Source organism: Lepidochelys kempii, chromosome 1, assembly GCF_965140285.1.
Source record: "Lepidochelys kempii isolate rLepKem1 chromosome 1, rLepKem1.hap1, whole genome shotgun sequence".
Lineage (NCBI taxonomy): Eukaryota > Metazoa > Chordata > Testudines > Cheloniidae > Lepidochelys > Lepidochelys kempii.
The window spans coordinates 290933957-290958818 of record NC_136380.1 but is presented as its reverse complement, the minus strand read 5'-3'; the positions used below and the strand labels follow the sequence as shown (position 1 = coordinate 290958818).

Below are 24862 nucleotides of genomic sequence, written 5' to 3'. Positions count from 1 at the left end.
ATTACACTACTGTATATTTTTATATTAATATGGAATGCATGCTACTGTTTGATTTGCTCTTGCTTGATAATTTTGCAGCTTATTCAAAACCCCTCACTTTTTAAAAATATAAAGAAGATTTCAGGTGTTCTACAAGACCATCAGAAGATAGGCATCTTGCTGCATAAAGTTCACATAATGATAGAGCAGATGTAGAATTGCACCCAGGGATGAATTAAAGTAGCACTTTTCAAAGTGAGGTTGGCTAGGGGTTCACAGGAAAATGGGTAAAACGCAGAGGTCGGTAAAGACTTTGGGGAGGGGGAGTAATCAAAGGAGAGAAGTAAAAGTGCTGCTCCAGGCTCTTCTCCCACTGTAGTTCCTCATTTTTCATTTGCCTCTACACTACCTGCTACTCCGAGAAGGCCATTTTAAGGTAAAGAAGGGCTAGCACCCATAATCTTGTGGCCTCCCTAGTTTCTTCTACACTTAAGATAAATTTTAAAATGGAACCAGTTTTTCTTTTCTTTCTTTTCATTTTTTAAAAGCCATCAGAGTGAGACTTGTATATAAAATAGCATCAGGTTACAAAGCTTTGAAAATAGGAGACTGTGACTTGATGTAATCTCTGGAATTATTAACAGTCTTCATATAATTGTCAAATCTTTATATTTTTTATTTTTCAGACAACCACTAGACACAAAGTACTTGTTATGGAATTTTGTCCATGTGGGAGCTTATACACTGTTTTAGAAGAGCCATCTAATGCCTATGGGTTGCCTGAGTCTGAGTTCTTAATTGTGCTGAGAGACGTGGGTATGTGGGATTTAATTTTTTAAACACTGTACAATTTGCCCTGTTGCTCAGCTGTTGTTTGGAATTGGAGTATTAAAATTCCTAGTTTGACAATATAGATGAAATCCTGTGGATTATAGTATTACTTTTAATCTATATCAACAAATGTAGTTGCATTATAAAACTATGATTTTTTTTCTAAAAATTAGATTTTTTTTTAAATGCAAAGATTTTTTTTTTTGGTCACACACTGGACTTCCTTCTTGACAGATCATCACATAATAGATTACGGGGAGTAATGAAGTCCACCATTGTCTGCCCCTATCACCGCAGGAAATCTGGCAATTAAAATACGTCCACTTTATCTGCTCAGTGTTCCAAAGGATGATGGCAAAACCCATTGTCATCTGTTGTTTCCTACATTGTAGACATTCCTCTGGGAAGAGAATAAGATCACTAAGGATTATAAACTCTGACCTAAAATAATGGAAGAAAATAAGTTTCAAGAAAGGCATTTTTGAGAGCAAGATGTACCATTATTTGCTGTTTGAAGAAGAAAAGGCAAAGATTATTAGAATAGAGACAATAGGATATTCTAATCCTAGTAGCAGTACTGGTCTTTGCCCTTTTCCTTTGCACACACTGAAAAACCATAGTCTGTGAAAGTATATATGCTTTTTTGGTATTTTAACATTTTTCCAGCTGGTTTTGATACATATGTACTAAATGCTGTACAACTCTGTATTTAAGTGGCTGGGATGAATCATCTCCGAGAAAATGGAATAGTGCACCGTGACATCAAACCAGGCAATATAATGCGTGTTATAGGTGAAGATGGTCAGTCTGTTTACAAACTGACAGATTTTGGAGCTGCGAGAGAGTTGGAAGATGACGAACAGTTTGTTTCTCTCTATGGTACAGAAGAATATTTGGTAAGCCATTTAATTTCTTACTGATGGACTTGTTGAAGCATGGGATATTTCTTAGTGAAAACTGAATAGCTGAGAGATAGAACCCCAGTTGGGAATTCATTTACCAATGACACATCTAGTCTGGTAGTTACTTTATAACATCAATCCTACCTTTTGCACCTTGTGTCATGCCAGGCCTCCACTGATCTGGGGAACAAGTGTGCTGAGGTCATTTCCTGACTCAGATTCTCCATGTTTCACTGGGTGATATAAAGAATTGTAGCATAGATTTATTAGAGCTTCTTTGCCTCTCCCTCTCTGGATATTTTTAAATGTTCTTGTGAACTGTTTGGATGATGCTGCGTATTGCTCAGATCCACTTTCCTGATATTTGTATTGACCAAGCAGCGTGCAAGAGCACTGTAACTTGGAATGTCCAGTGTAGTGTTTTAAAGTCAGAGTACTTTAATTCCAAAAAGTGACAGGTGAGGGAGCCAGTATATCTAAAATACTTACATTGAATTTGAAAGTAAGTATATTTTTGTGGAAAAACAGAAAGAAAACAGTTGTCCCCTCTGCTTCTGTTTCCATGCCCCTCACATGCCAGTGTGCTAATAAATGTTCTCAATGCTCTTTCTCTCTGTTCTTAATGCATTTTCTGAAATAGTAGTTTTTGTAGTGTTTCTCTTCCTATCCTTTTGTGCGGCTTTTATCTCCTAATCTGTAATTTCATCTGAATTTTCTTGACTAAATTCCCTTTATTTGATTTTGAACTTTATTGTAACAAGGGTGACTATAAACGGCTACTGGCTCAGGCTGAGCAATTTTGCAGTATGATCTTGAAGTGCCTGTAGTGTGAAAAGCTTATGCAAATACTACACAGCAGATGCTAACTTCCCTTTTTGATGAAAGAAATGCTTAGAAAGGTGGTGTATCCTGCTGTGGTTGCTCTCTTGAGTTTTGGTCTTTATAGTTGTTTACAAAGCAAGTAGTGCTAAGTTTTCCCCTTTTTTCCCCTTAAGCATCCTGATATGTATGAGCGAGCAGTGTTGAGGAAGGAGCATCAGAAGAAGTATGGAGCAACAGTTGATCTGTGGAGCATAGGGGTGACATTTTACCATGCAGCAACAGGGAGTTTACCATTCCGACCTTTTGAAGGGCCTCGCAGGAACAAGGAAGTGATGTGGGTAATTTAGAGGGAGAGTTCTGTCTGTTCATAAATGAATTCAACCAATAAAAATATCTATAACAAAGAGTTCTGTGCGCACACACACACAGCAAACAGTGTAAAAATAATGCAAATAGTAGGCAGATTTCATATTTAGCAAGGCTAGTGCCATGGGAAGATTTCATATTTTACAAGACTAGTACCTTGTGTGGTACATTAGACCTAATGATGCAGCAGAGCCTCCAGAAAATTGTGACACAACCTTTTGAAGCCTCTTGCCTTCTTTGCTGCACTCGCGGTCCAGTACAATTTGTGAAATCTACCTTGTGTAATTTTCTTGGAGACTACAAAATTAATTGAATGTAACATAAGATCTTATATTTTCAGAATTTCAAACTTCTATTTTAACAAGTAGCTGCCATTTAGGTGTTTTCAAATGACCGCCAGAAATTTGGCCAATTGGGAGTTCTGGCATTGAGGAAAGTATGGGAGCTGTTTTTGGTATCCAGGAGGCAGTAAAGTCTTTTGCTGCTGAGGAAGAAATGCATCTTGTCTTTCCCTCTCCCTTTGCAGACAGGGATTTGGGATAAATTGGAGTTATAGGCTTAATATTTTTTAAATGAAAGTTCAGATTCTAGAGTGTAATTATGCAGCAACTTAAAAATCAGCTGTTCAGCAACAGTTTATGCAGCTGCATAATTGAATAATGTACAGGGCCTTACTATCGTATATTGTACATTTAATTTTTCAGACAGGCTATGAAGAATGAAAGCAGTTGTCTCTGATGTCAGTTCGCTGTTTGAATCTTCCTTGTCTCTACACCATGTGTGTATAAAGTAACGTTTCTCCTAGAGCTAAATAAAATTTAATGCAGAGTTCTCTCCTTTCACACTTATTCCTAAATTTTCTGGTCAGAGTTGGGAAAAAATTGTGACTGTACAAATTTGTGCCAAAATCTGTGGCTATTTTAATATTAATGTAATCTCTGCTGAACCCAAGCTGTATTCCTTTTCTCCCAAACGAACATTTTTGGTAATTCCCTGGAACGTTGCAAGTTGAATTCAGTAAATGCCTGTACTATACGGACATAAAAATGACTTTGACATTTTTATTTTTTCCAGTGAGTTCCTGGATCCCCTCCCTAATTTTTCTCAATCCCGAGTCAGCCAGAGGGGCTTCTCCAGTTCAGCATAAGGTGTTTCTTTTCATGAAACATTAAGTGTATTATTTCAGCACCTTTGCCAATCTGGAGATGAGCCCTGAACATTGTACTCCTATTGAGCAGCAGATTGGTCTAAATTCTTGTACTCGCTTTAGACTTTTTATTTACATTACAGGGTCCCATTAGACGATCCATTTACTAGACTTGTACTTGAAGAGATAGTAATTAAGGATTGCATATTTATTTTGCATATTTATTTTTGTAATATCTCATAGGTATAAAATAATCACTGGAAAGCCTTCTGGTGCCATATCTGGAGTACAGAAAGCAGAAAATGGACCAATTGAGTGGAGTCGAGACATGCCTATTTCCTGTAGTCTTTCTAAGTAAGCTTATTTGAATTTTTTACCAAATATTGCAGTGCTACCTGAGTAAGGTTTTTCTCATTATTTTCTCAGTATAAGATGTTTGGGACACTGGCTGTCTCTGACTTTTTTCTTTGAATTTTTACAGTAGCCCTATATTATGTTCTTTTATGGGCTATGAAATGCCTCTCTTTCCATTCCATCCAAGTGCTTCTGTAACTGTTCATTTACCCAAGAGCACTCAAGTGGTGAAAAAGAGTAATATAGCCAAGAACCAGCCTGTGCAGGGAGGGGGAGAATATGCTATTGAACAGGTAGGCATTAGCTCCATCGCCAGAAGAGAGGATAATTATTACTGTGGATATACTGTAGTTTGTCTAAACCTTAAGTTTGACCTCCGTCCTCCTGCCTGAGTGTCCTAAAGGGATTCAAAGAGCTAAAAATTATACACATGAATTTAATGGGAAAAACGTCATAGATTCATAGATATTTAGGTCAGAAGGGACCATTATGATCATCTAGTCCGACCTCCTGCACAACGTAGGCCACAGAATTTCACCCACCACTCCTGTGAAAAACCTCTCACCTATGTCTGAGCTATTGAAGTCCTCAAATCGTGGTTTAAAGACTTCAAGGGGCAGAGAATCCTCCAGCAAGTGACCCGTGCCCCATGCTACAGAGGAAGGCGAAAAACCTCCAGGGCCTCTTCCAATCTGCCCTGGAGGAAAATTCCTTCCCGACCCCAAATATGGCGATCAGCTAAACCCTGAGCACATGGGCAAGATTCACCAGCCAGATACTACAGAAAATTCTTTTCTGGGTAACTCAGATCCCACCCCATCTAATATCCCATCACAGGCCATTGGGCGTATTTACCATGAATATTTAATTACCAAAACTATGTTATCCCATCATACCATCTCCTCCATAAACTTATCGAGTTTAATCTTAAAGCCAGATAGATCTTTTGCCACCACTGCTTCCCTTGGAAGGCTATTCCAAAACTTCACTCCTCTGATGGTTAGAAACCTTCGTCTAATTTCAAGTCTAAACTTCCTGGTGGCCAGTTTATATCCATTTGTTCTTGTGTCCACATTGGTACTGAGCTTAAATAATTCCTCTTCCTCTCCGGTATTTATCCCTCTGATATATTTATAGAGAGCAATCATATCTCACCTCAACCTTCTTTTAGTTAGGCTAAACAAGCCAGTGGAAAGAGACTTAAATTCTTCTCCTTCCTCCAGAACACAGTCATCTTCGTAGCCCTAATACCTTCCACTTAAATATCCAGTTCTTGATCCCCATAGAGGCTTATGAAAATGTTCCTCCTTGCTGGTATTCCTGTATGTAAATTTGGCTTTAACATTACAGAATATTATTTGATCATAGGAACCGTACCAGGCTAATTTAGGCACAAAACAACAATTTTCCCTCATATACGTTGCAGTCAAACATTAAAGGAAAAATGAAGGTGTTTAAATCAGAATAATCTAGCTCTCAGTATTTTGGTGACTAATGCCCCATTTCAACAGATGCATAAATTGAAGCATTGAAATGGTTCAGTTGACTTCAATACGATAAATGAGAGAAATAAGTAAATGAACCAAAAATACGTAAGTCAATGGGACTGCTCACATTATGCCTAAGTACTTGGCTGAATCAGGGCCTAATTACTAGGGCTGTCATGCGATTAAAAAAATTAATCATGATTAATCGTGTGATTAATCGCACTGTTAATAATAGAATATCATTTATTTAAATATTTTTGATGTTTTCTACGTTTTCAAATATATTGATTTAAATTACAACACAGAATACAAAATGTACAGTACTCACTTTATATTTATTTTTGATTTCAAGTATTTGCACTGTAAAAAGACAAAAGAAATAGTATTTTTCAATTCACCTAGTACAAGTACTGTAGTGCAGTCTCTTTATCATGAAAGTTGAATTTACAAATGTAGAATTGTGTACAAAAAAACTGCATTCAAAAATAAAACAATGTAAAATTTTAGAGCCTGTAAGTCCACTCAGTCCTACTTTTTGTTCAGCCAATTGCTCAGACAAACAAGTTTGTTTACATTTGCAGAAGATAATGCTGCCCACTTCTTGTTTACAATGTCACCTGAACGTGAGAACAGTGAGAACAGGCTTTCTCATGGCACTGTTGTAGCCAGCGTTGCAAGATATTTACGTGCCAGATGTACTAAAGATTTGTATGTCCCTTCATGCTTCAACCACCATTCTAGGGGACATGCATCCATGCTGATGACAGATTCTGCTTAGTAACAATCCAAAGCAGTGTGGACCGACACATGTTCATTTTCATTATCTGAGACAGATGCGACCAGTAGAAGGTTGATTTTCCTTTTTGGTGGTTTGGGTTCTGTAGTTTCCGCATCGGAGTGTTGCTCTTTTGAGATTTCTGAAAGCATGCTCCATGTCTCGTCACTCTCAGATTTTGGAAGGTACTTCAGATTCTTAAACCTTGGGTTGAGTGCTGTAGCTATCTTTAGAAATCTCACATTGGTACCTTCTTTTCGTTTTGTCAAATCTGCAGTAAAAGTGTTCTTAAAATGAACAACATGTGCTGGCTCATCATCCGAGACTGCTATAACATGAAATATATGGCAAAATGGGGGTAAAACAGAGCAGGGGACACACAATTCTCCTCCAAGAAGTTCAGTCACAAATTTAATTAACATATTATATTTTTTAATGAGCGTCATCAGCATGGGAGCATGTCCTCTGGAATGGAGGCCGAAGCATGAAGAGGTATACAAACGTTTAGCATACCTGGCACATAAATACCTTGCAACGCCGGCTACAAAAGTGCCATGCAAATACCTGTTCTCACTTTCAGGTAGCATTGTAAATAAGAAGAGGGCAGCATTTTCTCCTGTAAATATAAATAAACTTTTTTTTTCTTAGCGATTGGCTGAACAAGAAGTAGGACTGCGTGGATTTGTAGGCTCTGAAGTTTTACATTGTTTTGGTTTTGAGTGCAGTTATGTAACAAAAAAAAATCTACATTTGTAAGTTGCACTTTCACAAAAAAGAGATTGCCCTACAGTACTTGTATGACGTGAATTGAAAAATATTATTTCTTTTGTTTATCATTTTTACAGTGCAAATATTTGTATTAAAAATGATATACACTTTGATTTAAATTACAACACAGAATACAATAGATATGAAAATGTAGAAAAACATCCAAAATGTATAATAAATTTCAATTAGTATTCTATTGTTTAACAGCGCAATTAAAATTGCGATGAATCGCGATTAATTTTTTTTTTAATCGCGATTAATCAACAGCCCTACTAATTACCATTTCAAAATTAATCTCCCTTTTTATAGGGAAGAGAGAAGTTGTTCTAGAGCTTCATTGTAGGAAAAGTGGCTCTGTCTTAAATGGAGCTAAAATGAAATGGAGTTTGTAGATCTAATTTATATATTCACTTTAGTTATTAAAATTATTTCCTTACTGAGGAATATTGGAATGAGATAAGAATTTCAGAGAATTATCATGTAAATTGCATTAACATTTTCTTTGTTTCATTTTGTGTAGTACCCTTTCCAGTTGCATTATTGTCCCTAAACAAATATTATTTTCCATTGTGGCAGTTTTGATAGGAGTATAAATAGAAGTAGAAAAATACTGAAGTGTGAACCAGTAACTAGCTGTAATATACAGAAATGGTGAGTCATTTAAAGGGACACTGTCAACTTGAAGTCTAGTCAGTTTAAAACAAAAAATTGTTAAAAGTAGTTTCAGGTACTATGCCTGTGTCCTTCTGTCAATTTTTGTGGGTTTTACATTAATATTTTTCTATTTTAAAAATATTTTTATCTTCTGTATTTTTGCATGGAAAAACATACGGGAATGTCACTGACTATACAGAAGAAGAAGAGAAAATGACTATATGCAGTGTTTTCCAATCAGTAAAGTAAACAAATGGGGAGAAAAGAGTGTTTTCCATGTATAATGTAAATTATAGTGGTATTACTTGTTACAGTAGAAGTTAAAAACAATTATCAAGTAGAATTACGGTTTTTAAGTTGAGGGTGTCCCTCTCACATTCAGATGCAGTTTGAGACTACGGATTTCAAAGAGCTCCCTATAACACTAACACAACCTGATTTTAGCTTCTAAGTGAAGTCTCTGCCTCACAGTTAGTCATTTCATAGTTGGGGGCAGTAATTTTTCCCATGAACTCTTGTGAAGAAAATAGAGTTGTCTCCATTAGAACAGGTTGGGAAAGCTGTACATTATTTTTGAAAGTGGTGTAGAGAGGCCATGTTTAGCCATCTAATAGAAAACTATTCAGCTATAAGTATGTAGGGTGGGATTTTCAAAGTGGTTTAAGAGCACAATATCTGTTGACTTTAAATGGGATCTGTGCTACTAAGTCACTTAGGCTCCCTTGAAAATTGCAGGTTTGATTTGTGTACACATACCAGCATGTTGTTAATATTAATATCTGCATTAGCCTGTAATGAAGAACAGGTACAAATTCAAGATACTTAAGATGGCTGCTGCCCCACTTTAAAGTAATCACTTGAAATTTCCATAGAATCATAGAGTTGTAGGTCTGGAAGATACCTCGAGAGGTCATCTAGTCCTGTCCCCTGCACTCAATGTAGGACTAAGTATTATCTAGACCATCCCTGACAGGTGTTTGTCCAACCTGCTCTTAAAAAAAAAATAAAAAAAAATGAACATTTCACAACCTCCCTCGGCAATTTATTCCAGTGCTTAACCACTCTGACAGGTAGGAAGTTTTTCCTAATGTCCAACCTAAACCGCCCTTTCTGCAATTTAATTGCTTCTTGTCCTATCCTCAGAGGTTAAGAAGAATAATTTTTCTCCCTCCTCCTTGTAACAAACTTTTATGTACTTGAAAACTGTTATCATGTCCCCTCTCAGTCTTCTCTTCTCCAGACTAAGCAAACCCAATTTTTAAAATATTCCCTCATTGGTTTTCTAGAGCTTTAATCATTTTTGTTGTTCTTCTCTGGACTTTCTCCAATGTGTCCACATCTTTCCTGAAATTTGGCATCCAGAACTTGACACAATACACCAGTTGAGGCCTAATCAGCATGGAGTAGAGCGGAAGAATTACTTCTCATGTCTTGCTTACAACACTCCTTCTAATACATCCCAGAATGTTGTTTGCTTTTTTTGCAACAGTGTTAGACTGTTGACTCATATTTAGCTTGTGATCCACTGTGACCCCCAGATCCCTTTCCACGGTACTCTTTCCTAGGCAGTCATTTCCCATTTTGTGTGTGTCCACTGATTGGTCCTTCCTAAGTGGAGTACTTTGCATTTGTCCTTATTGAATTTCATCTTATTTACTTCAGACCATTTCTCCAGTTTGTCCAGATCATTTCGAATTTTAATCCCATCCTCCAAAGCACTTTCAATCCCTCCCAGCTTGGTATTGTCCGCAAACTTTATAAGTGTACCCTCTATGCCATGATCTAAATCATTGATGAATATATTGAACAGAAGCGGACCCAGAACCAATCCCTGCGGGACCCCACTTATTATACTCTTCCAGTGTGACTGTGAGCCACTGGTAACTACTCCGTGGGAACCATTTTCCAACCAGTTATGCACCCACCTTATAGTAGTTCCATCTAGGTTGTATTTCCCTATTTTATTTATGAGAAGGTCATGCGAGACAGTATCAAAAGCCTTACTAAAGTCAAGATATACCACATCTACTGCTTCCCCCCTATCCACAAGGCTTGTTACCCTGTCAAAGTATCAGGTTGGTTTGACACGATTTGTTCTTGACAAATCAATGCTGACTGTTGTTTATCACCTTATTATCTTCGGTGTTTGCAAATTGATTGCTTAATTATTTGCTCCATTATCTTTCCAGGTACAGAAGTTAAACTGACTGGTGTGTAATTCCCTGGGTTGTCCTTATTTCCCTTTTTATAGATAGGCACTATATTTGCCCTTTTCCAGTCTTCTGGAATGTCTCCTGTCTTCCATGACTTTTCAAAGGTAATTGCTAATGGCTCAGATATCTCCTCAGTCAGCTCCTTGAGTATTCTAGGATGCATTTCATCAGGCCCTGGTGATTTGAAGACATCTAACTTGTCTAAGTAATTTTTGACTTGTTCTTTCCCTATTTTAGACTCTGATCCTACCTACCTCATTTTCACTGGCATTCACTATGTTAGACATCCAATCACCACCAACCTTCTTGATGAAAACCAAAACAAAGAAGTCATTAAACACCTCTGCCATTTCCACATTTTCTGTTGTTGTCTTTCCCCCCTCATTGAGTAACAGCCCTACTCTGACCTAGGTCTTCCTCTTGCTTCTAATGTATTTGTAGAATGTTTTATTGTTTCCTTTTATGTCCCTAGCTAGTTTGATCTCATTTTGTGCTTTGGCTTTTCTAATTTTGTCCTTACAGACTTGTGTAATTTGTTTATATTCATCCTTTTTGTAATTTGACTGAGTTTCCACTTTTTGTAGGACTCTTTTTTGAGTTTTAGATCATTGAAAAGCTCCTGGTTAAGCCAAGGTGGTCTCTTGCCATACTTCCTATCTTTCCTACGCAGTGGGATAGTTTGCTCTTGTGTCCTTAATAATGTCCCTTTGAAAAACTGCCAGCCGTCTTCAATTGTTTTTCCCCTTAGACTTGCTTCCCATGGAATTTTACCTACCAACTCCCTGAGTTTGCTAAAGTCTGCCTTCTTGAAATTAATTGTCTTTATTGTGCTGTTCTCTCTCCTACCATTCCATAGAATCATGAACTCTACCATTTCATGATCACTTTCACCCAAGTTGCCTTCCACTTTCAAATTCTCAACCAGTTCTTCCCTATTTGTCAAAATCAAATCTAGAACAGTCTCCCCCCAGTAGGTTTCTCCACCTTCTGAACTAAAAAATGGTCTCCAATACGTTCCAAGAACTTGTTGAATAATCTGTGCCCTGCTGTGTTATTTTCCCAACATATGTCTGGGTAGTTGAAATCCCCCATCACCACCAAGTCCTGTGCTTTGAATGATTTTGTTAGTTGTTTAAAAAAAGCTTCATTCACCTCTTCTTCCTGGTTTGGTGGTCTGTAGTAGACCCCCTACCATGACATCACCCTTGTTTTTTACCCCTTTTATCCTTACCCAGACCAACCTAAACTACTTTTGCTGCTAAACCCATTTTTTTCTTGTCCTATCCTCAGAGGTTAAGGAGAATATTTTTTCTTCCTCCTCCTTGTAACAATCTTTTATGTACTTGAAAACTGTTACCATGCCCCTACTCTTCTCTTCTCCAGACTGAACGAACCCAGTTTTTTCAGTCTTCCCTCATAGGTCATGTTTTCTAGACCTTTAATCATTTTTGTTCCTCTTCACTGGACTTTCTCCAGTTTAGAATCATAGAAGATTAGAGCTGGAAGAGACCTCAGGAGGTCATCTAGTCCAACCCTCTGCTCAAAGCAGGAGCAACCCCAACTAAATTGTATCACATATCACAATTTGTCCACATCTTTCCTAAAGTGTAGCATCCAGAACTGGACGCAATACTCCAGTTGAAGCCTAACCAGCACAAAGTAGAGCAGAAAAATTACTTCTTGTGTCTTGCTTATAACACTCCTGCTAATACATCCCAGAATAATATTTGCTTTTTTTGCAACAGTGCTACACTGGTGACTCATTTAGATTGTAATCCACTCTGATCCCAAGATTCCTTTCCACAGTACGCCTTCCTAGGCAGTCATTTCCCATTTTGTCTGTGTGCAACTGATTGTTCCTTCCTAAGTGGAGTACTTTGCATTTGTCCTTATTGAATTTCATCCTGTTTACTTCAGACCATTTCTTTGAGTGCTTCTTGCCCCTATCCCTGCCTTCATGATGAAATTAGAATTCAGTTTTGCCAAATTCCAAAGGCAAAATATTTGGTACTCAAATTTCAAAAAAGTGAATATGGTATGTACTGTCCCTATTCAGGAAAAACAGTGGGCAATGTTGTTGAACAGAAGCTGTAAAACAGTAAAGGAAAGGAATGTTGTAGAATTTCTCAAAGCACAAAAACATCCTACTTGTGATCTGTCCAATAGGGAGATCTTATAATGTCAGAATGAGAAACATTCCAACTTGTGTTGTCTCTTTTTTGTGTATCCACAGGGGCCTGCAAGTACTGCTCACGCCTGTTCTTGCAAACATTCTTGAAGCAGATCAGGAAAAATGCTGGGGATTTGACCAGTTTTTTGCAGAGACCAGTGACATACTCCACCGAAGAATAATTCATGTCTTTTCACTACAGCAAATGACCTCACACAAAGTTTATATTCACAGCTATAATACGTAAGCATTCTTCCCATATTTTCACTACTTCTGTCTTATCCAGGCAAATAATGCTGTGACCTCAGATCACATCAGTTTGACAGATTCAGTAGCCATTCCTTGACAGTTATCTGGTTGGGGGGAAGAGAAATGCATGATGATGATGATGTGTGCTGCAAGCTTGTAAGGCCTTCCCATGTCAAGCACTGTGTGTATATATGTATGTGTGTATGTATATATATATATATATATATAATATGATGTGAATAGGTGTACATTATTTCTTTTGGTCTGGCCTCTTATTGGTTTGTCCCTTTCTTTTTCTCTGTGATTCAGCCTTTGGCAACAGAGCCCAAGTACTATGTTCTCGAAGAAATTGTGACAGGACAAGGTCCCGCTCCTGTCTTCTGCTGTGTCAGACTATTTGGAGACTTTCAGTTGTTATTCACCACAGTGTAGTTTATTTACATTGCTTTCCCCGCCACCTTTAGAGATCTATACACCATATTTACAGCATCATATTACACATATATCACCCCTCTGCTGAGGAGACAGAAGAGATCTCTCTGTCCCAAGATCCTTCTTAGTTCTGGCTCTGTTAGCCTATATCTATAGCCCACATTGGTTCCTTCCTGTGGTTTCTTCTGTGTTCTGCATTAATGTGCCAATTAGCTCATTAGTCCTCTTCCAGCTCATTTTAATCCACTGGTTAGGCACAGTTAGGTCCATCCAGGGGGAATTAATTGATGTGGTCAGAGTGGTGACTCAGCCGTTTTGATCGCAGCACTCTGTCACAGGAATCTTTTGTAATGCTTCTCTTTGATCAGTCTTACCATTTTTAATTAGATTGCTTTTCTGTTTTGTATTTTTGTCTGTTTAACTATACACCTTAAGTGCCAAAAACATGTTGGTGCTGTACAAGAAACAAATTGTAAACTCTTCAGGGCAGGGACTTTCTTCAATCTAAAATATTTTAAAGATATGAAACTTTTTAAAGGATCTATTTTGTTTCTTCTCACAGTGTCACTGAGCTCCAATCTAGCTTTTCTCTTCACAAATTCCGCTTCTACTGTTCCTTAAGAAAAATCTGTCTTTTTATCATATGGATTCTTAAAAAGGGTGGATAACAATATTTGTAACTGGTTCAGACCTATTTTAGTATGTATATTCTCATGCTTCAGGGTGTAAGATCATCACCTGCAGGTGTCATGAAGATTTGTTCTGTAATGCACAGCACTGGACAATTGACTAGGTCAGCGTTTCTCAAACTGGGGTCTGTGAGGGTACTCCAAGGGGTCCACGGGCCCCACTGATCAACTCCTCCCTCTCCCTCCCAGCACCTCCTGCACTCCGGGGAACAGCTGTTCAGCAGCGTGCAGGAGACTCTGGGAGTGAGGGGAAGGAGCAGGGACAGGGTGCACTCGGGCTAGGGGGCAGAATCATGTTCAGGGCTGCTGGTCCCACTGATCAATTCCTCCCCCTCCCTCCCAGGGCCTCCTGCACACGGGTGAACAGCTGCTCAGTGGTGTGCAGGATGGGGGGGCAAGGATCGGGGATGGTGTGTGCTCGAGGGAGGAGGCAAGGAGGAAGAGGGGCAGAGGTGGAGCAGAGGCAGGAAGAAGTGGGATGGGGTGGAGCCTTGGGGGAGGGAGGAAGGAAGGTGGAACCTGGAGCTGAGCGCAGGACCTGGGGGTCCTCAAAAAAATTTAAATCAAAATGCGGCTCCTCGGGTTGTTAAAGTTTGAGAAGTGCTGGACTAGGTGATAGATTATGGCCAGTAAGTATTATTGGCCACTGTTGGAAATAGGATACCAGAGTTGAAGAACTGATAGTCTCTAGTACAACAAATGCTTTATTTCCTGGTCACTAGTGCTCCATGATCTGCACTGGCTACCTGTGAGTTTCTAGTTTGCATTCAAGGTGCTGGGTTTGATATATAAATGCCCTAAATGTTCTGTGACTTCGCTTCTTGAGACACTGCCTTTCTCCTTGTGCCATACTGCCACACTTGCGATCAGTAGAGCTGACTCCGTCAACTTAAGAGAAGGGCTGAGAGTAGAGTGTTCTCTGTGAGAGGCTCCGAGCTCTGGGTTAGGCTTCCGTCACTGGGTCCAAAGTCACCCTATTTTTTTGCCCTTCAAAACATATCTATTTATGCAGGCTGTTGCAGAGATGGGCCTTTGAGAGAAATCAGATGTGTGGAGAGGAGTTTGGGGTTCTGCAGGCAATTTAATTTAATTTTTGTAATTTATGCAGGAGTTCCCAGAATCTTAGGTAGGCTGCACACTGCTTATTATTTGTATAAATCTAATAAGTTATATAGGAACAAAACCAATACTTAATTCACTAAATATAAAAGGTATATTTAAAAAAACAAACTATGAATTGTTTGCACTCTGTTGCATTTTAGTGAATTTGATCTGATTGTTTCCTAAGTGTAATGTTTTTCTTACAGAGCTGCCATATTTCATGAATTGGTCTACAAACAGACAAAAATAACTTCTCAGAACCAAGAAATGATATACGAAGGCCGCCGTCTAGTACTAGAGCCTGGAAGATTAGCACAACATTTTCCCAAAACCACTGAAGAAAATCCTATAATTATAATAAGCAGAGAGGCTGCAAACATCATAGGATTAATCTATGAAGAAAGTATGTTGAAGTCTTTTCTGACTGTTGTTAAATAAACAAGATTAGGCTGCTTATAAATGTTCTTTGAAAATAGGATTGATTACTGAATATTTCTGACCTCTGATAAATATATTAAAATCTTGGATCAAGAGTTTGTCCATATTTAGGCACCTAAACAGGCCTGGTTTTCCTAAGTGCTGAGTATCCATCGCTTCCCATTGACATCAATAGATGCTGCTGGGTGCTCAGCACTCAGAAAAATCAGGCCACTTATTTTGATGCTTAAATATGCATTTAAAATCTAATTTTAGACAATTTTTTTTAAAAGTCCTGGTCCCTGAGCATTAATATAGGTAGGATTTAGTAATTTGCATAGAATTCTACAATCCTTTTGTGAACCACAGTATTTAAATAAGTTGAAAGGAATTTTATAAAATAGCACTCCTAACTAATGTTGTTCTAATTTCCAGTAATATCTGGAAATGCAGGTGTTCTTGAGCTCTGATTAGTCTTTCTAGTCTTTTAACAGAAGCAGTTCTTACTAAATTTGATGTTTCACTGAACACATAAAAGAAATGTTTCTAAACCAAAACTTATATTGTGTATGCACTAATGTATTACAGACTTATTACATATGAAATATAAAATAAAAGTCCATCTCTTATGTTTCAGTTTCACTTCCTAAAGTACATCAGCGGTATGACTTGGACAGTGATGCCAGTATGGCTAAAGTGAGTATTTATTTAATTAGAACAAGAATTAAATTGCTATCTCAAATAAACTAAAGCTACCTAATGCTGAATTGAATAATGCCAGCCATCTTGTTTGTTTTTTAATGGTCATTGCTTTTATAAGTGTGTGTGCGTGTGTGTGTGTGTGAGGGTAACAAATGACAAATATATATATTAGCTCTTTCTCTCAATGAGTACCTTATATTTATATTAAACTATGAGTTTTAAGTGGCTAATGATTGTAAATTGCTTTGAAGGCAAAAAGCGTTATATAAGTGCTGTGCATTATTATTCCTCATCTGCATTTTGTTGGTTATGATTTTCTTGAGGGGAAAGTCAGTGCTGAAGAAATTAAGGACCAAATCCCAAAATCATTGCTCAAGCAAAACTTGCATTGAAATCAATGGGACTTTTTCCTGAGAAAGGGCTGAATTAAGATTTATTATACTACAGTGGGTTTCAACCTTTTTTCATTTGTGAACTCCTAAATATTTCAAAAGGAGTTGCAGACCCCTTTGAAAATCATAGACGGTCTGCGGACCCCCAAAGGTCTGCAGACCACAGGTTGAAAACCACTGTTATAGCAGGTTTATATGTCTAATGGATTTATACAAGTTGAGTTCATTTACAGTGAAAGAAAATGTTTTCCTACCCTCCCCACTTCAGTTTTTAAGAAACGTTTGCTATAATATGCAATACAGTGCATAGTTAATGGTAAGTGAATATTTAAAGGGTAAAAAAATCAATTAACTGGTGGTCTTTCATAGTCTTATCCTAGACAAAATAAGAATATTTAAAAGTTAAGGTTATTGCAGAAAATCATCTAGTCTTATACAAAAATATTTTATTTAAAAATACCCTACAGGTTAGATAACTTTCAGATAAATAAGTTTTTAATCTGAAAAGCAGAGGTGAAAGTAAGCCGGTACGCTCGGGTGTGCCATACCAGGACCAACTTTCCCAGAGGGCAATTTAAAGCCCTGGGGTAGCGGTGGTGGGGCTGTGGCAGGGATTTAAAGGGCCCCGGAGCTCCAGCCGCTGATACCGCCCCGGCTCTTTAAATTTTCACCTGCTGCCGAAGCCCTGGGGTAGCGGCGGCGGGGCTCTGGTGGGGATTTAAAGGGCCAGGGCGATAGCGGCTGCTGGAGTCCCAAGCCCTTTAAATCTCCACCTGACCCCTGCTGCCCGAGCCCTGGAGTAGGGGTGGGCTCGGCTCTGGTGGGGATTTAAAGGGCCCTGGAGCTCCAGCCGCCACTACCACCCCGGGCCTTTAAATCCTCGCCGGAGCCCTGCTGCTGAAGCCCTGGGTAGCGGCGGCTGGGCTCCAGAGTGGATCCGGGGTGGTAATGGTGGCTGGAGCCCTGGGGCCCTTTAAATCCCCGACTGAGCCCGGCTGCCGCTACCCCAGGGCTTGGGCAGCAGGGCTCAGGCGGGGATTTAAAGGGCTTGGGGCTCCGGCAGCCATTACCATAGCGGAGCCCCAGGTCCTTTAAAGCTCTGCCAGAGCCCAGAGCCCCGGGGTAGCGGTGGCAGCCAGGAGCACCCAGGGCTCCTCAGTGATTTAAAGGGCCCAGGTCTCCTCTGCAGTAGCGGCAGCTGGAGCCCTGGGCCTTTTAAATAGCCCCTGAGCCCCGGGGTTCCCAGCTGCCTCTGCAGCTGGTAGCTTGGGGGTGATTTAAAGGGCCCTGGGCTCCCAGCCGCCACTACTGTAGCTGGACTTAAAGGGCCTGGGGATTTAAGGCCCTGCCTCTTCCGGTTGAGGCCACGCCCCCTGCTCATGACTCCAGCGTATTGGTAAATCCTTTAAGTATTTATCACAGTCTATGGCATAAGTAGTAAGCTATGAGTAATAATATCAGTAACTTTTAATTAAAAAAAAAAAAGTTAAACTAGCTTCTGCTTGAGATTTTGTTTAGACGTATATCTACCTAGAATTCCAGGTGTTAAAACAAAGTTTGTAAGCAGAATTGGGTGGATGCCAAAAAATGGGACCCTACAATGAGGCCCTACAATTTTGAAAATGAATTATTTAAAAAAAAAATTCTTTGCATTCCTATACACTACTGAATACATTTACTTGTAACTTTCCAGAAAATTAAATCTGAACTCCCAAGAGTATGTGGTATAACTTTGATTATGACAGACTTATTTTCATGCCTAACAAAGACAGTGAAATTTCAGTGTAATGGAAAACTCATCTTTGCTTTAACTATGCTACCATAATAAGTATGTGGATTCCCCCCATACACACTAATTTATGGGCAAAGTTACCCCATTTTGTTTTACCATCTTCATGTTCTAATTTCTTCTAATATTAATCAATGTTGCTTTCTTGTGATCCATTGACTAGAAACAAACTACAGTGTTGTGAACACTGAATTAGTACTGACATTGTTTATTTCTCTGTCAGGGAGTAACAGGTGTTGTATGCTATGCCTGTAGAGTTGCCAATGCTTTGCTGCTTTACCAGGAATTAATGCGAAAAGGAATACGATGGTTAATGTAAGTGATTGGTTGAATTTTGCTGGGCATGGTTTCTTTACCAAGACTTGTTCTGGTTGTTCACCCCTTGCATAATTTTGTGGGCTTCCAATGACTTCTGAAGCTTTCTTCCTTCCCCTTGACCATGAGTATGAGTCGACTTTCACAGTCTCTCAGATGTTTCCTTCTCCCTCATCAGGGGAAACTCTGAAGACCCAGTTTCTGAACACTAGATCCTAGGTATCCATGTTGTTTAGTTTAATCAGCTCCTACAGAAGTTTGGATAATTTTAACTTAAGTATAGTGTCGGAACATATGACCAGCATGGACAAATAATTAATGAATTTCAAAATTTTAAATAATGATTTTGGTAGTTCATGTTGTTAATAGGATTGTGAAAGATCTCTCTAGCTACTAAACTATTACTGAAGTAATGTCCGCCAGAACATTGGCATAAAATTTTATATGACAATAATATGTAAAATCTTAGAGATATTGCTCTTCATTATTACCAGCCATTATTACTGTAGGCAAAGGTATGTGATAAGGAAGTGAAAACTTTTTTTTGATAGACTGATGCTATTCTTTCCAGTGAAATAATCAGGGAAGACTACAATGAAACGGTGCACAAAAAGACAGAGGTTGTCATCAAGCTGGATTTCTGCAACAGGAACATTGAGATAGCTGGGAAAATGTGAGTAGAAACATTGTATTGTTCTTTGGAAGTAAATACATTGCACTGCCAGTGGCTGCTGGCTGAATTTGTAGTTGTTTCTTCTCAGTGACAGCTGTATTTAAAGATAACTTTTTTTACCATGTGTCTGCACACAAAAAAGGTTATTTCTTTTTAATTACAATTGTTTCACCGATGGCAGAGTCCTAGCACCAAGTGAGGACAGGAGTGGTCTTGGACCTCACTGAATGTTGTTCCTTAATTTAGTGGAAAGGAGAGTAACTGTTGAGTAGTGTGTATTACTCTTCTCTCCTTCCCACCTCCCTGCCTGAGTTCTCTTGATGGCTTAGGGAGCTACAGTAAAAGGTAGGACAAATAATCTAGTAGTTCAGTCATATGGTAGTGGCTAAAGCAGTAAGCTTGCCCTGCATATGATTTTAAAGATAAATAAAAGTGTAATGAAAGCAGGTTGTTAAAGACCTGGGCTCCCTGCTGCAGAGAGTGGATTTTAACATTGTAATACATGATTGTCTTTAATATTTCTATAAATATGACAAACAAAAAACTATGTTAAAAGAACATTATTAACGTAGCAAGTCAAGCATTCACAAGTTAGGAAATGCCAGAGTTAAGATTGCCTGTGCAGGTAGACTTGAGGTTGCATGCCTTAACCATGACACCGTCTTACTCTTCCTGCAATCTCCTGTCTCGTTCACTACATACCCTTCAAAGTCTGCTACAGAAGAAGCTGGGATACTACAGACAATAGTCTCCTTCACTATACAGCCCTGATTCATCCCTAGAGCAGGTTCGTCCTGTACACTGCAAGAGACAGGGGTCCTATGGAAATTACAGTACGTTTTAATAATTTGTATAGTCAATTGTCTGGCCACACTTTGGTTTGTTGTTTCGTTATGAAATATACTCGAGACCAAATAACCAATTCAGTCAGGTTTATTAATATAGTACAGGAAAAGGGTTCTGCACAATACCAATCTCCTGAGAGCAGTCCTGTGCAGCATGTGTGCTCCTTGAAATTAGATCCTTAAAGCCATCTTTTTATACTCTACCTCTTTACTAGTAAAAGGTACTATATACATCACCTGAAACTGGATTTAATTAATCAGCTTTTTACCTTGTTTATTTCTGGTACCATGGTGTACCCCTTTTATCTTTTGTTCCGAACCCATTCATTCCAGGTCATGATGCACCCTTAACATTATTCTGAGCACATTCATTCCAGGTACTAAGGGGGTGAAGACACCTCCTAGGCTTGTACCAGGATAAATAGGTTTGTGAAGGTAACTTCCTTTCTGTTGCTATGAGGAAACAATTATACCTCTACCTCGATATAACGCAGGTTTGCATACAACGTGGTAAAGCTCCGACAAAGCTCAGAGCAGTGTGTAAAGGGTGCAGGGCCAGGGCCGAGGGGTTGGATAAGGGGCAGAGGGTCTCGGGGGGGGTCAGGGGCTCCCCCCCCCAGGGTCTGGGAGGCAGGAGCTGTGGGGGGGGGCACTTTTGGGGCCCTGCAGTCCCAGAGTGGCCTGGAGGATTAGCAGGGGGCCGGGAGCAGCCCACTCCACTTCCCTCGCCCCGGCCCCAGCCATATCGCTCGGGGGAGTGGGCTTGGGGGAAGGATCCCCCCCGCACTCACCGGCAGTGGTGGAAGCGGAGCAGCCCGGCCCCAGCCCGCTGTACTCTGCCAGCTTCCCGCCATGGCGCTCCGCTTCCCGCCGCTGCTGCTGAGTGCCTGTCAGGGGTCGGGGTGTGTGGATAGGGGTCGGAGCAGTCTGGAGACAGGGAGCAGGGGGGTTGGGTGGGGGTGGGGTCCTGGGGGAGATTAGGGAGGGGGGGGGTCTCTGGAGGAGGCGGTCAAGGAACAGGGAACGGGGGGGCCAAAGCAAGTTCGATATAACATGGTCTCATCTATAACGCGGTAAGATTTTTTTTGTCTCCCAAGGACCGCGTTATATTGGGGTAGAGGTGTATATGATACTGACAGTTTTCCTACCTACTTAAGCCAAAGCTTTCTTCATCAAATGGAAAGTGTTATGGGATAAGTGAACAGGATTATAACAAATGCACAGGCTAATTTGGGCTAAATATCTGTTATATTAATGCTTAATATGTGTACTTAATACCTCATATATAGGTTTGCTATAAGTCAAGAATATGTGATCATGTAATTAAAAACTGTATCATAATGTATACACACACAGGGTCAAATTAAGGTTGTACAAGCAGCCTTAATTCTGGCATTGCCTAATTTTTGAGTGCTTGTTTTTGCAACCTTAAAAATATTATTTTAATGTACTGATTTTTGCATGATTGCCTTAATTTAAAAAAATCAAACTGAAAAAACAGAAATTGCATCTTGTAGCATCACATTGACACCTTTAGATCCACCACACAGACCTCCGCTGCTTGAGCTAAAGGAGTGAGGGCTGAATGCTCAAAGAAGTTAGATACCTGGAAAAATCACTCTGATTCTCAAAGCCTTAGTTAGGTGCATAAGTTCCTTTACAATGAATGGTAAGAGATAGGTGTCTTAGACTAGAGCCCTGCGCGGGACTATTTTTTTAAAAATCCCACTCCTATCCCACCTTGCATTACACACTCCCACCCGCTCCTGCATTGGTTCTTGCATTTTTATCCCGCTCCCACCAGCATATATATGGGATACACACACACACACGCTCCCACCAGCATATATATGGGATACACACACACACACACAGAATTCAGGCACAATTTTTACCACTAATAGAATAAAACAAATCTTGCTTAAACCATATAAAAATATTTTAACTCTTGTGATAATAGACATCAAATCTCTTTCTAGGCCTCACTTAAATTTAAATATTAAAATCTTTATTTTAAAAAAAGAGAGAAACTTGCTTTACATTGCTGAAATTCTATTTATGACAAACTGATGAGAGATTTAGTATTTTCCCACAAATTACCACAGTCTTTTATTTTTTCCTGCCCCCCCCCCCCCCCATCATGCCCACAACAAACTACATTTTACCTGCTCCTGCTATTATGGCAGCAGGTCTTAGGACCCATGGGATCACAGTCCCGCTGCAGAGTTCTACCTTAGACTGCAATTCACAAAAGCCACCACACTAGACATGGAGGCGCCTAAGCTAGCCAGTGGAAGATGCTAATGAGAAGGGTATGTGCTAAGCCCTGCTCCTCTCATGGAGATAGGTGCCTGTTTGCGATTGGGTTGGGTACCCTCTTTAGAGTTAGATGCCTTACTCTGTTTTAGCAAGGAGCTGTTTCTGGTGGTGGTGCCCACCTTCTAAATTTTAGACCAATAGTTAGGGCACTCACCTGGGATGTGGGAGACCTAGGTTCAATTGCCATCTCTCTGCCAGAGCGGGAGGAAGACTTGATCAGACTTGATCTCCCATCTCTCAGGTGAGTGTTCTAACCATTGGGTAATGTGATATTTTTATGTGACATGCCCTCATTCTCTCCTGTTGAAGTTGTTGTACTCTGGATAAATAATTAGTCACTGGAGCAGGGGAACTGGATCCTGGGTCTCCCACTCATTGGGTGAATGTGTTAACCACCATGCTATACAGTCATTCTCATTCTTCTATATGCATTTTCTGTCACTTGCTCTCATTTCATTTGGACCCCATATGTGATTTTAGGTGGTTGAATGCCTATCTTTGTGCCTGTTTGTCAATCAGTGTGTGACTTAGTTAGGAGATAGGTGACAAGACACCTTCAGAGATGCAACTGTTACTCCTGGGGGAATTCTGCACCAAAAAATTTAAAATTCTGCATATTTTATTTGTCAAAATAACACGATATAATCACACCAGTTTCAATTATTTTAGTAATTTATTTCAAAATACCTGTCAGCAAGTATGTCTGTAACAATACAGATAATAATAAAGATTCAGGAAATGTTTTTAGACAAATAGATTCCTTACTAGGCATATTAATACAGAATTCTGAGTAATAATTCATTTAAACTACAGTATAGAACCGTATTCCCCGGACCCCTCAGAAGCAGTGCAAAGACTTGGGGGAGTCGAGGTAACGGAGGAGCTGAGGGAGAAGGAAGTAATTGATGGGAAGGAGGCTGGGTATGAACTTGAAGGGTTGTTGGGTATGGGCGGGAAAAATATGGAACAGGTATTTTTGGGGGGTGGGGAGAGATTGTTAGGGAGCATCCCCATGCTGATCCTGGCTGACCCTTAGCGTCTCCCATTCAGTCAGGCACATGTGCCCCTGTCCCCATGTGTCTTTGTGCCCCCACTCAGCCATCCCCCTACCCCCTTGTAGCTCTGCACCCCTTTCCCCTCTGCCCATGTGTCCCTGCACCCTCTCAGCCAACCCCTCCCCTCATCTCCATGTGTCCCTGCATCTCCATCCCCATGTGTCTCTATGCCCCCACTCAGCCACCCCTTTTCCCCTGTAGCTCTGCACCCCCCTCCCCCTCTGCCCTGTCGTCCCCCACTAGCCCTTATGAGCCCTGTCTGACCTCCCAGCAGCCCCACACTGTCTGTCTCCCGACCTGGCCTTCACAGTGAAGGCAGGCAGGCTTTTTCTCTTCCCTATCATAGCTGGGGCTTGCCAGGAGCGGCCGCTGTGTCTAGCGCCGCAGCACCCTCTGGTGGGCAAAAGGTGGAACTGCAGAAGTTCTTTTCTGCTGGGAGCTGCTGCTCTGTTCGAGTGCCACTGCGCGTTCTGGTAGGCAAAAGGTGGAACTGCAGCAACTTTTCAGCTGAAGCTGTTTTCTGCAAAAAATAAAAAATATGCGTGGTACATGACATATGTACATGCACAGTGATGCAGAATTCCCCCAGGAGTAAGCTGTGTGCATGCTCAGAGGCAGAAATGTAGGCACCTAGGGAACTTTTAGTGCAAAAACTTAGGCGTAGAGCGAGTGTAGGCACCTGCAGGGTTTGGCAGGGGGTTTTGTGCATTGCCATGGTACCAAACTCAGGTTTTAGCTGTCTGTAATAGGGACATGGCATCTAACTCCTTTTGAGCATCTGGGCCTACCTGATAGCAGTAGTACATTGTTATCCTCTATGTGGACCTGCACTAAGGGAGGATGAAACGCTTTTCCCATTGGTTGCACAGATATTTGAGAGCAGAGGAATGGTGAGGCTCGGGTGTTTGGGGTTCCATTCCAGGCTCTGCAGAGGAGTGTGCTCTAGCAGATACAGACTTTTCTTCCCATTCCCCTGGAGCATGAACCCTTTTGCCCCATCTGACCCAACCTGACCCTGTCAAAGTCCTGTCTCTTTCTCATCCCAGCCCCATTCTCCTTATGTAGTAAGTGACCGTCTCTAGTCCTCAGATTTTTCATCCTGGTTCTAGTCTCTTTTTCTCTCCTTCCCCTCTCCGTGTCTGATCTGTTGCTCTCTTTCCTCCCCCCTCCCCTGGCCAAAGCCTCCACATTCCCCAGTCCTGTTTTCTCTCCCCAGGCTTCAATCTCAATGTCCCTACCTACTCCAGCTCCTTATCCCAGTCTGTTTGCCCAGCCGGTCCCAGTTTTACCCCTATACCCTGGCTTATTATATCTATCTCTCCTGCCTCCACCTTTTCCCCCCTGCCATCCACTGGTCTCTTTGCCTCCCCTGTTCCAGTCTCACCCCCCCCCCCAAGCCTACAGTCCCAGTCTGCA

General features: G+C 40.4%; 1 protein-coding gene across 3 annotated transcripts in view; it reads left to right on the top strand.

Moving 5' to 3' along the window:
* The window catches only part of TBK1 (TANK binding kinase 1), a 55839-nt gene that overhangs the window by 19096 nt on the left and 11881 nt on the right, over nucleotides 1-24862 (top strand). For all 3 annotated transcript variants that reach the window (XM_073327889.2, XM_073327888.2, XM_078851130.1), the window contains 9 exons: nucleotides 666-795; nucleotides 1525-1706; nucleotides 2708-2868; nucleotides 4291-4401; nucleotides 12532-12711; nucleotides 15146-15342; nucleotides 15994-16052; nucleotides 18463-18554; nucleotides 19126-19227. In XM_073327889.2, coding sequence (XP_073183990.1) covers nucleotides 666-795; nucleotides 1525-1706; nucleotides 2708-2868; nucleotides 4291-4401; nucleotides 12532-12711; nucleotides 15146-15342; nucleotides 15994-16052; nucleotides 18463-18554; nucleotides 19126-19227 — 1214 coding nt within the window. The remainder of the gene's footprint in view (nucleotides 1-665; nucleotides 796-1524; nucleotides 1707-2707; nucleotides 2869-4290; nucleotides 4402-12531; nucleotides 12712-15145; nucleotides 15343-15993; nucleotides 16053-18462; nucleotides 18555-19125; nucleotides 19228-24862) is intronic.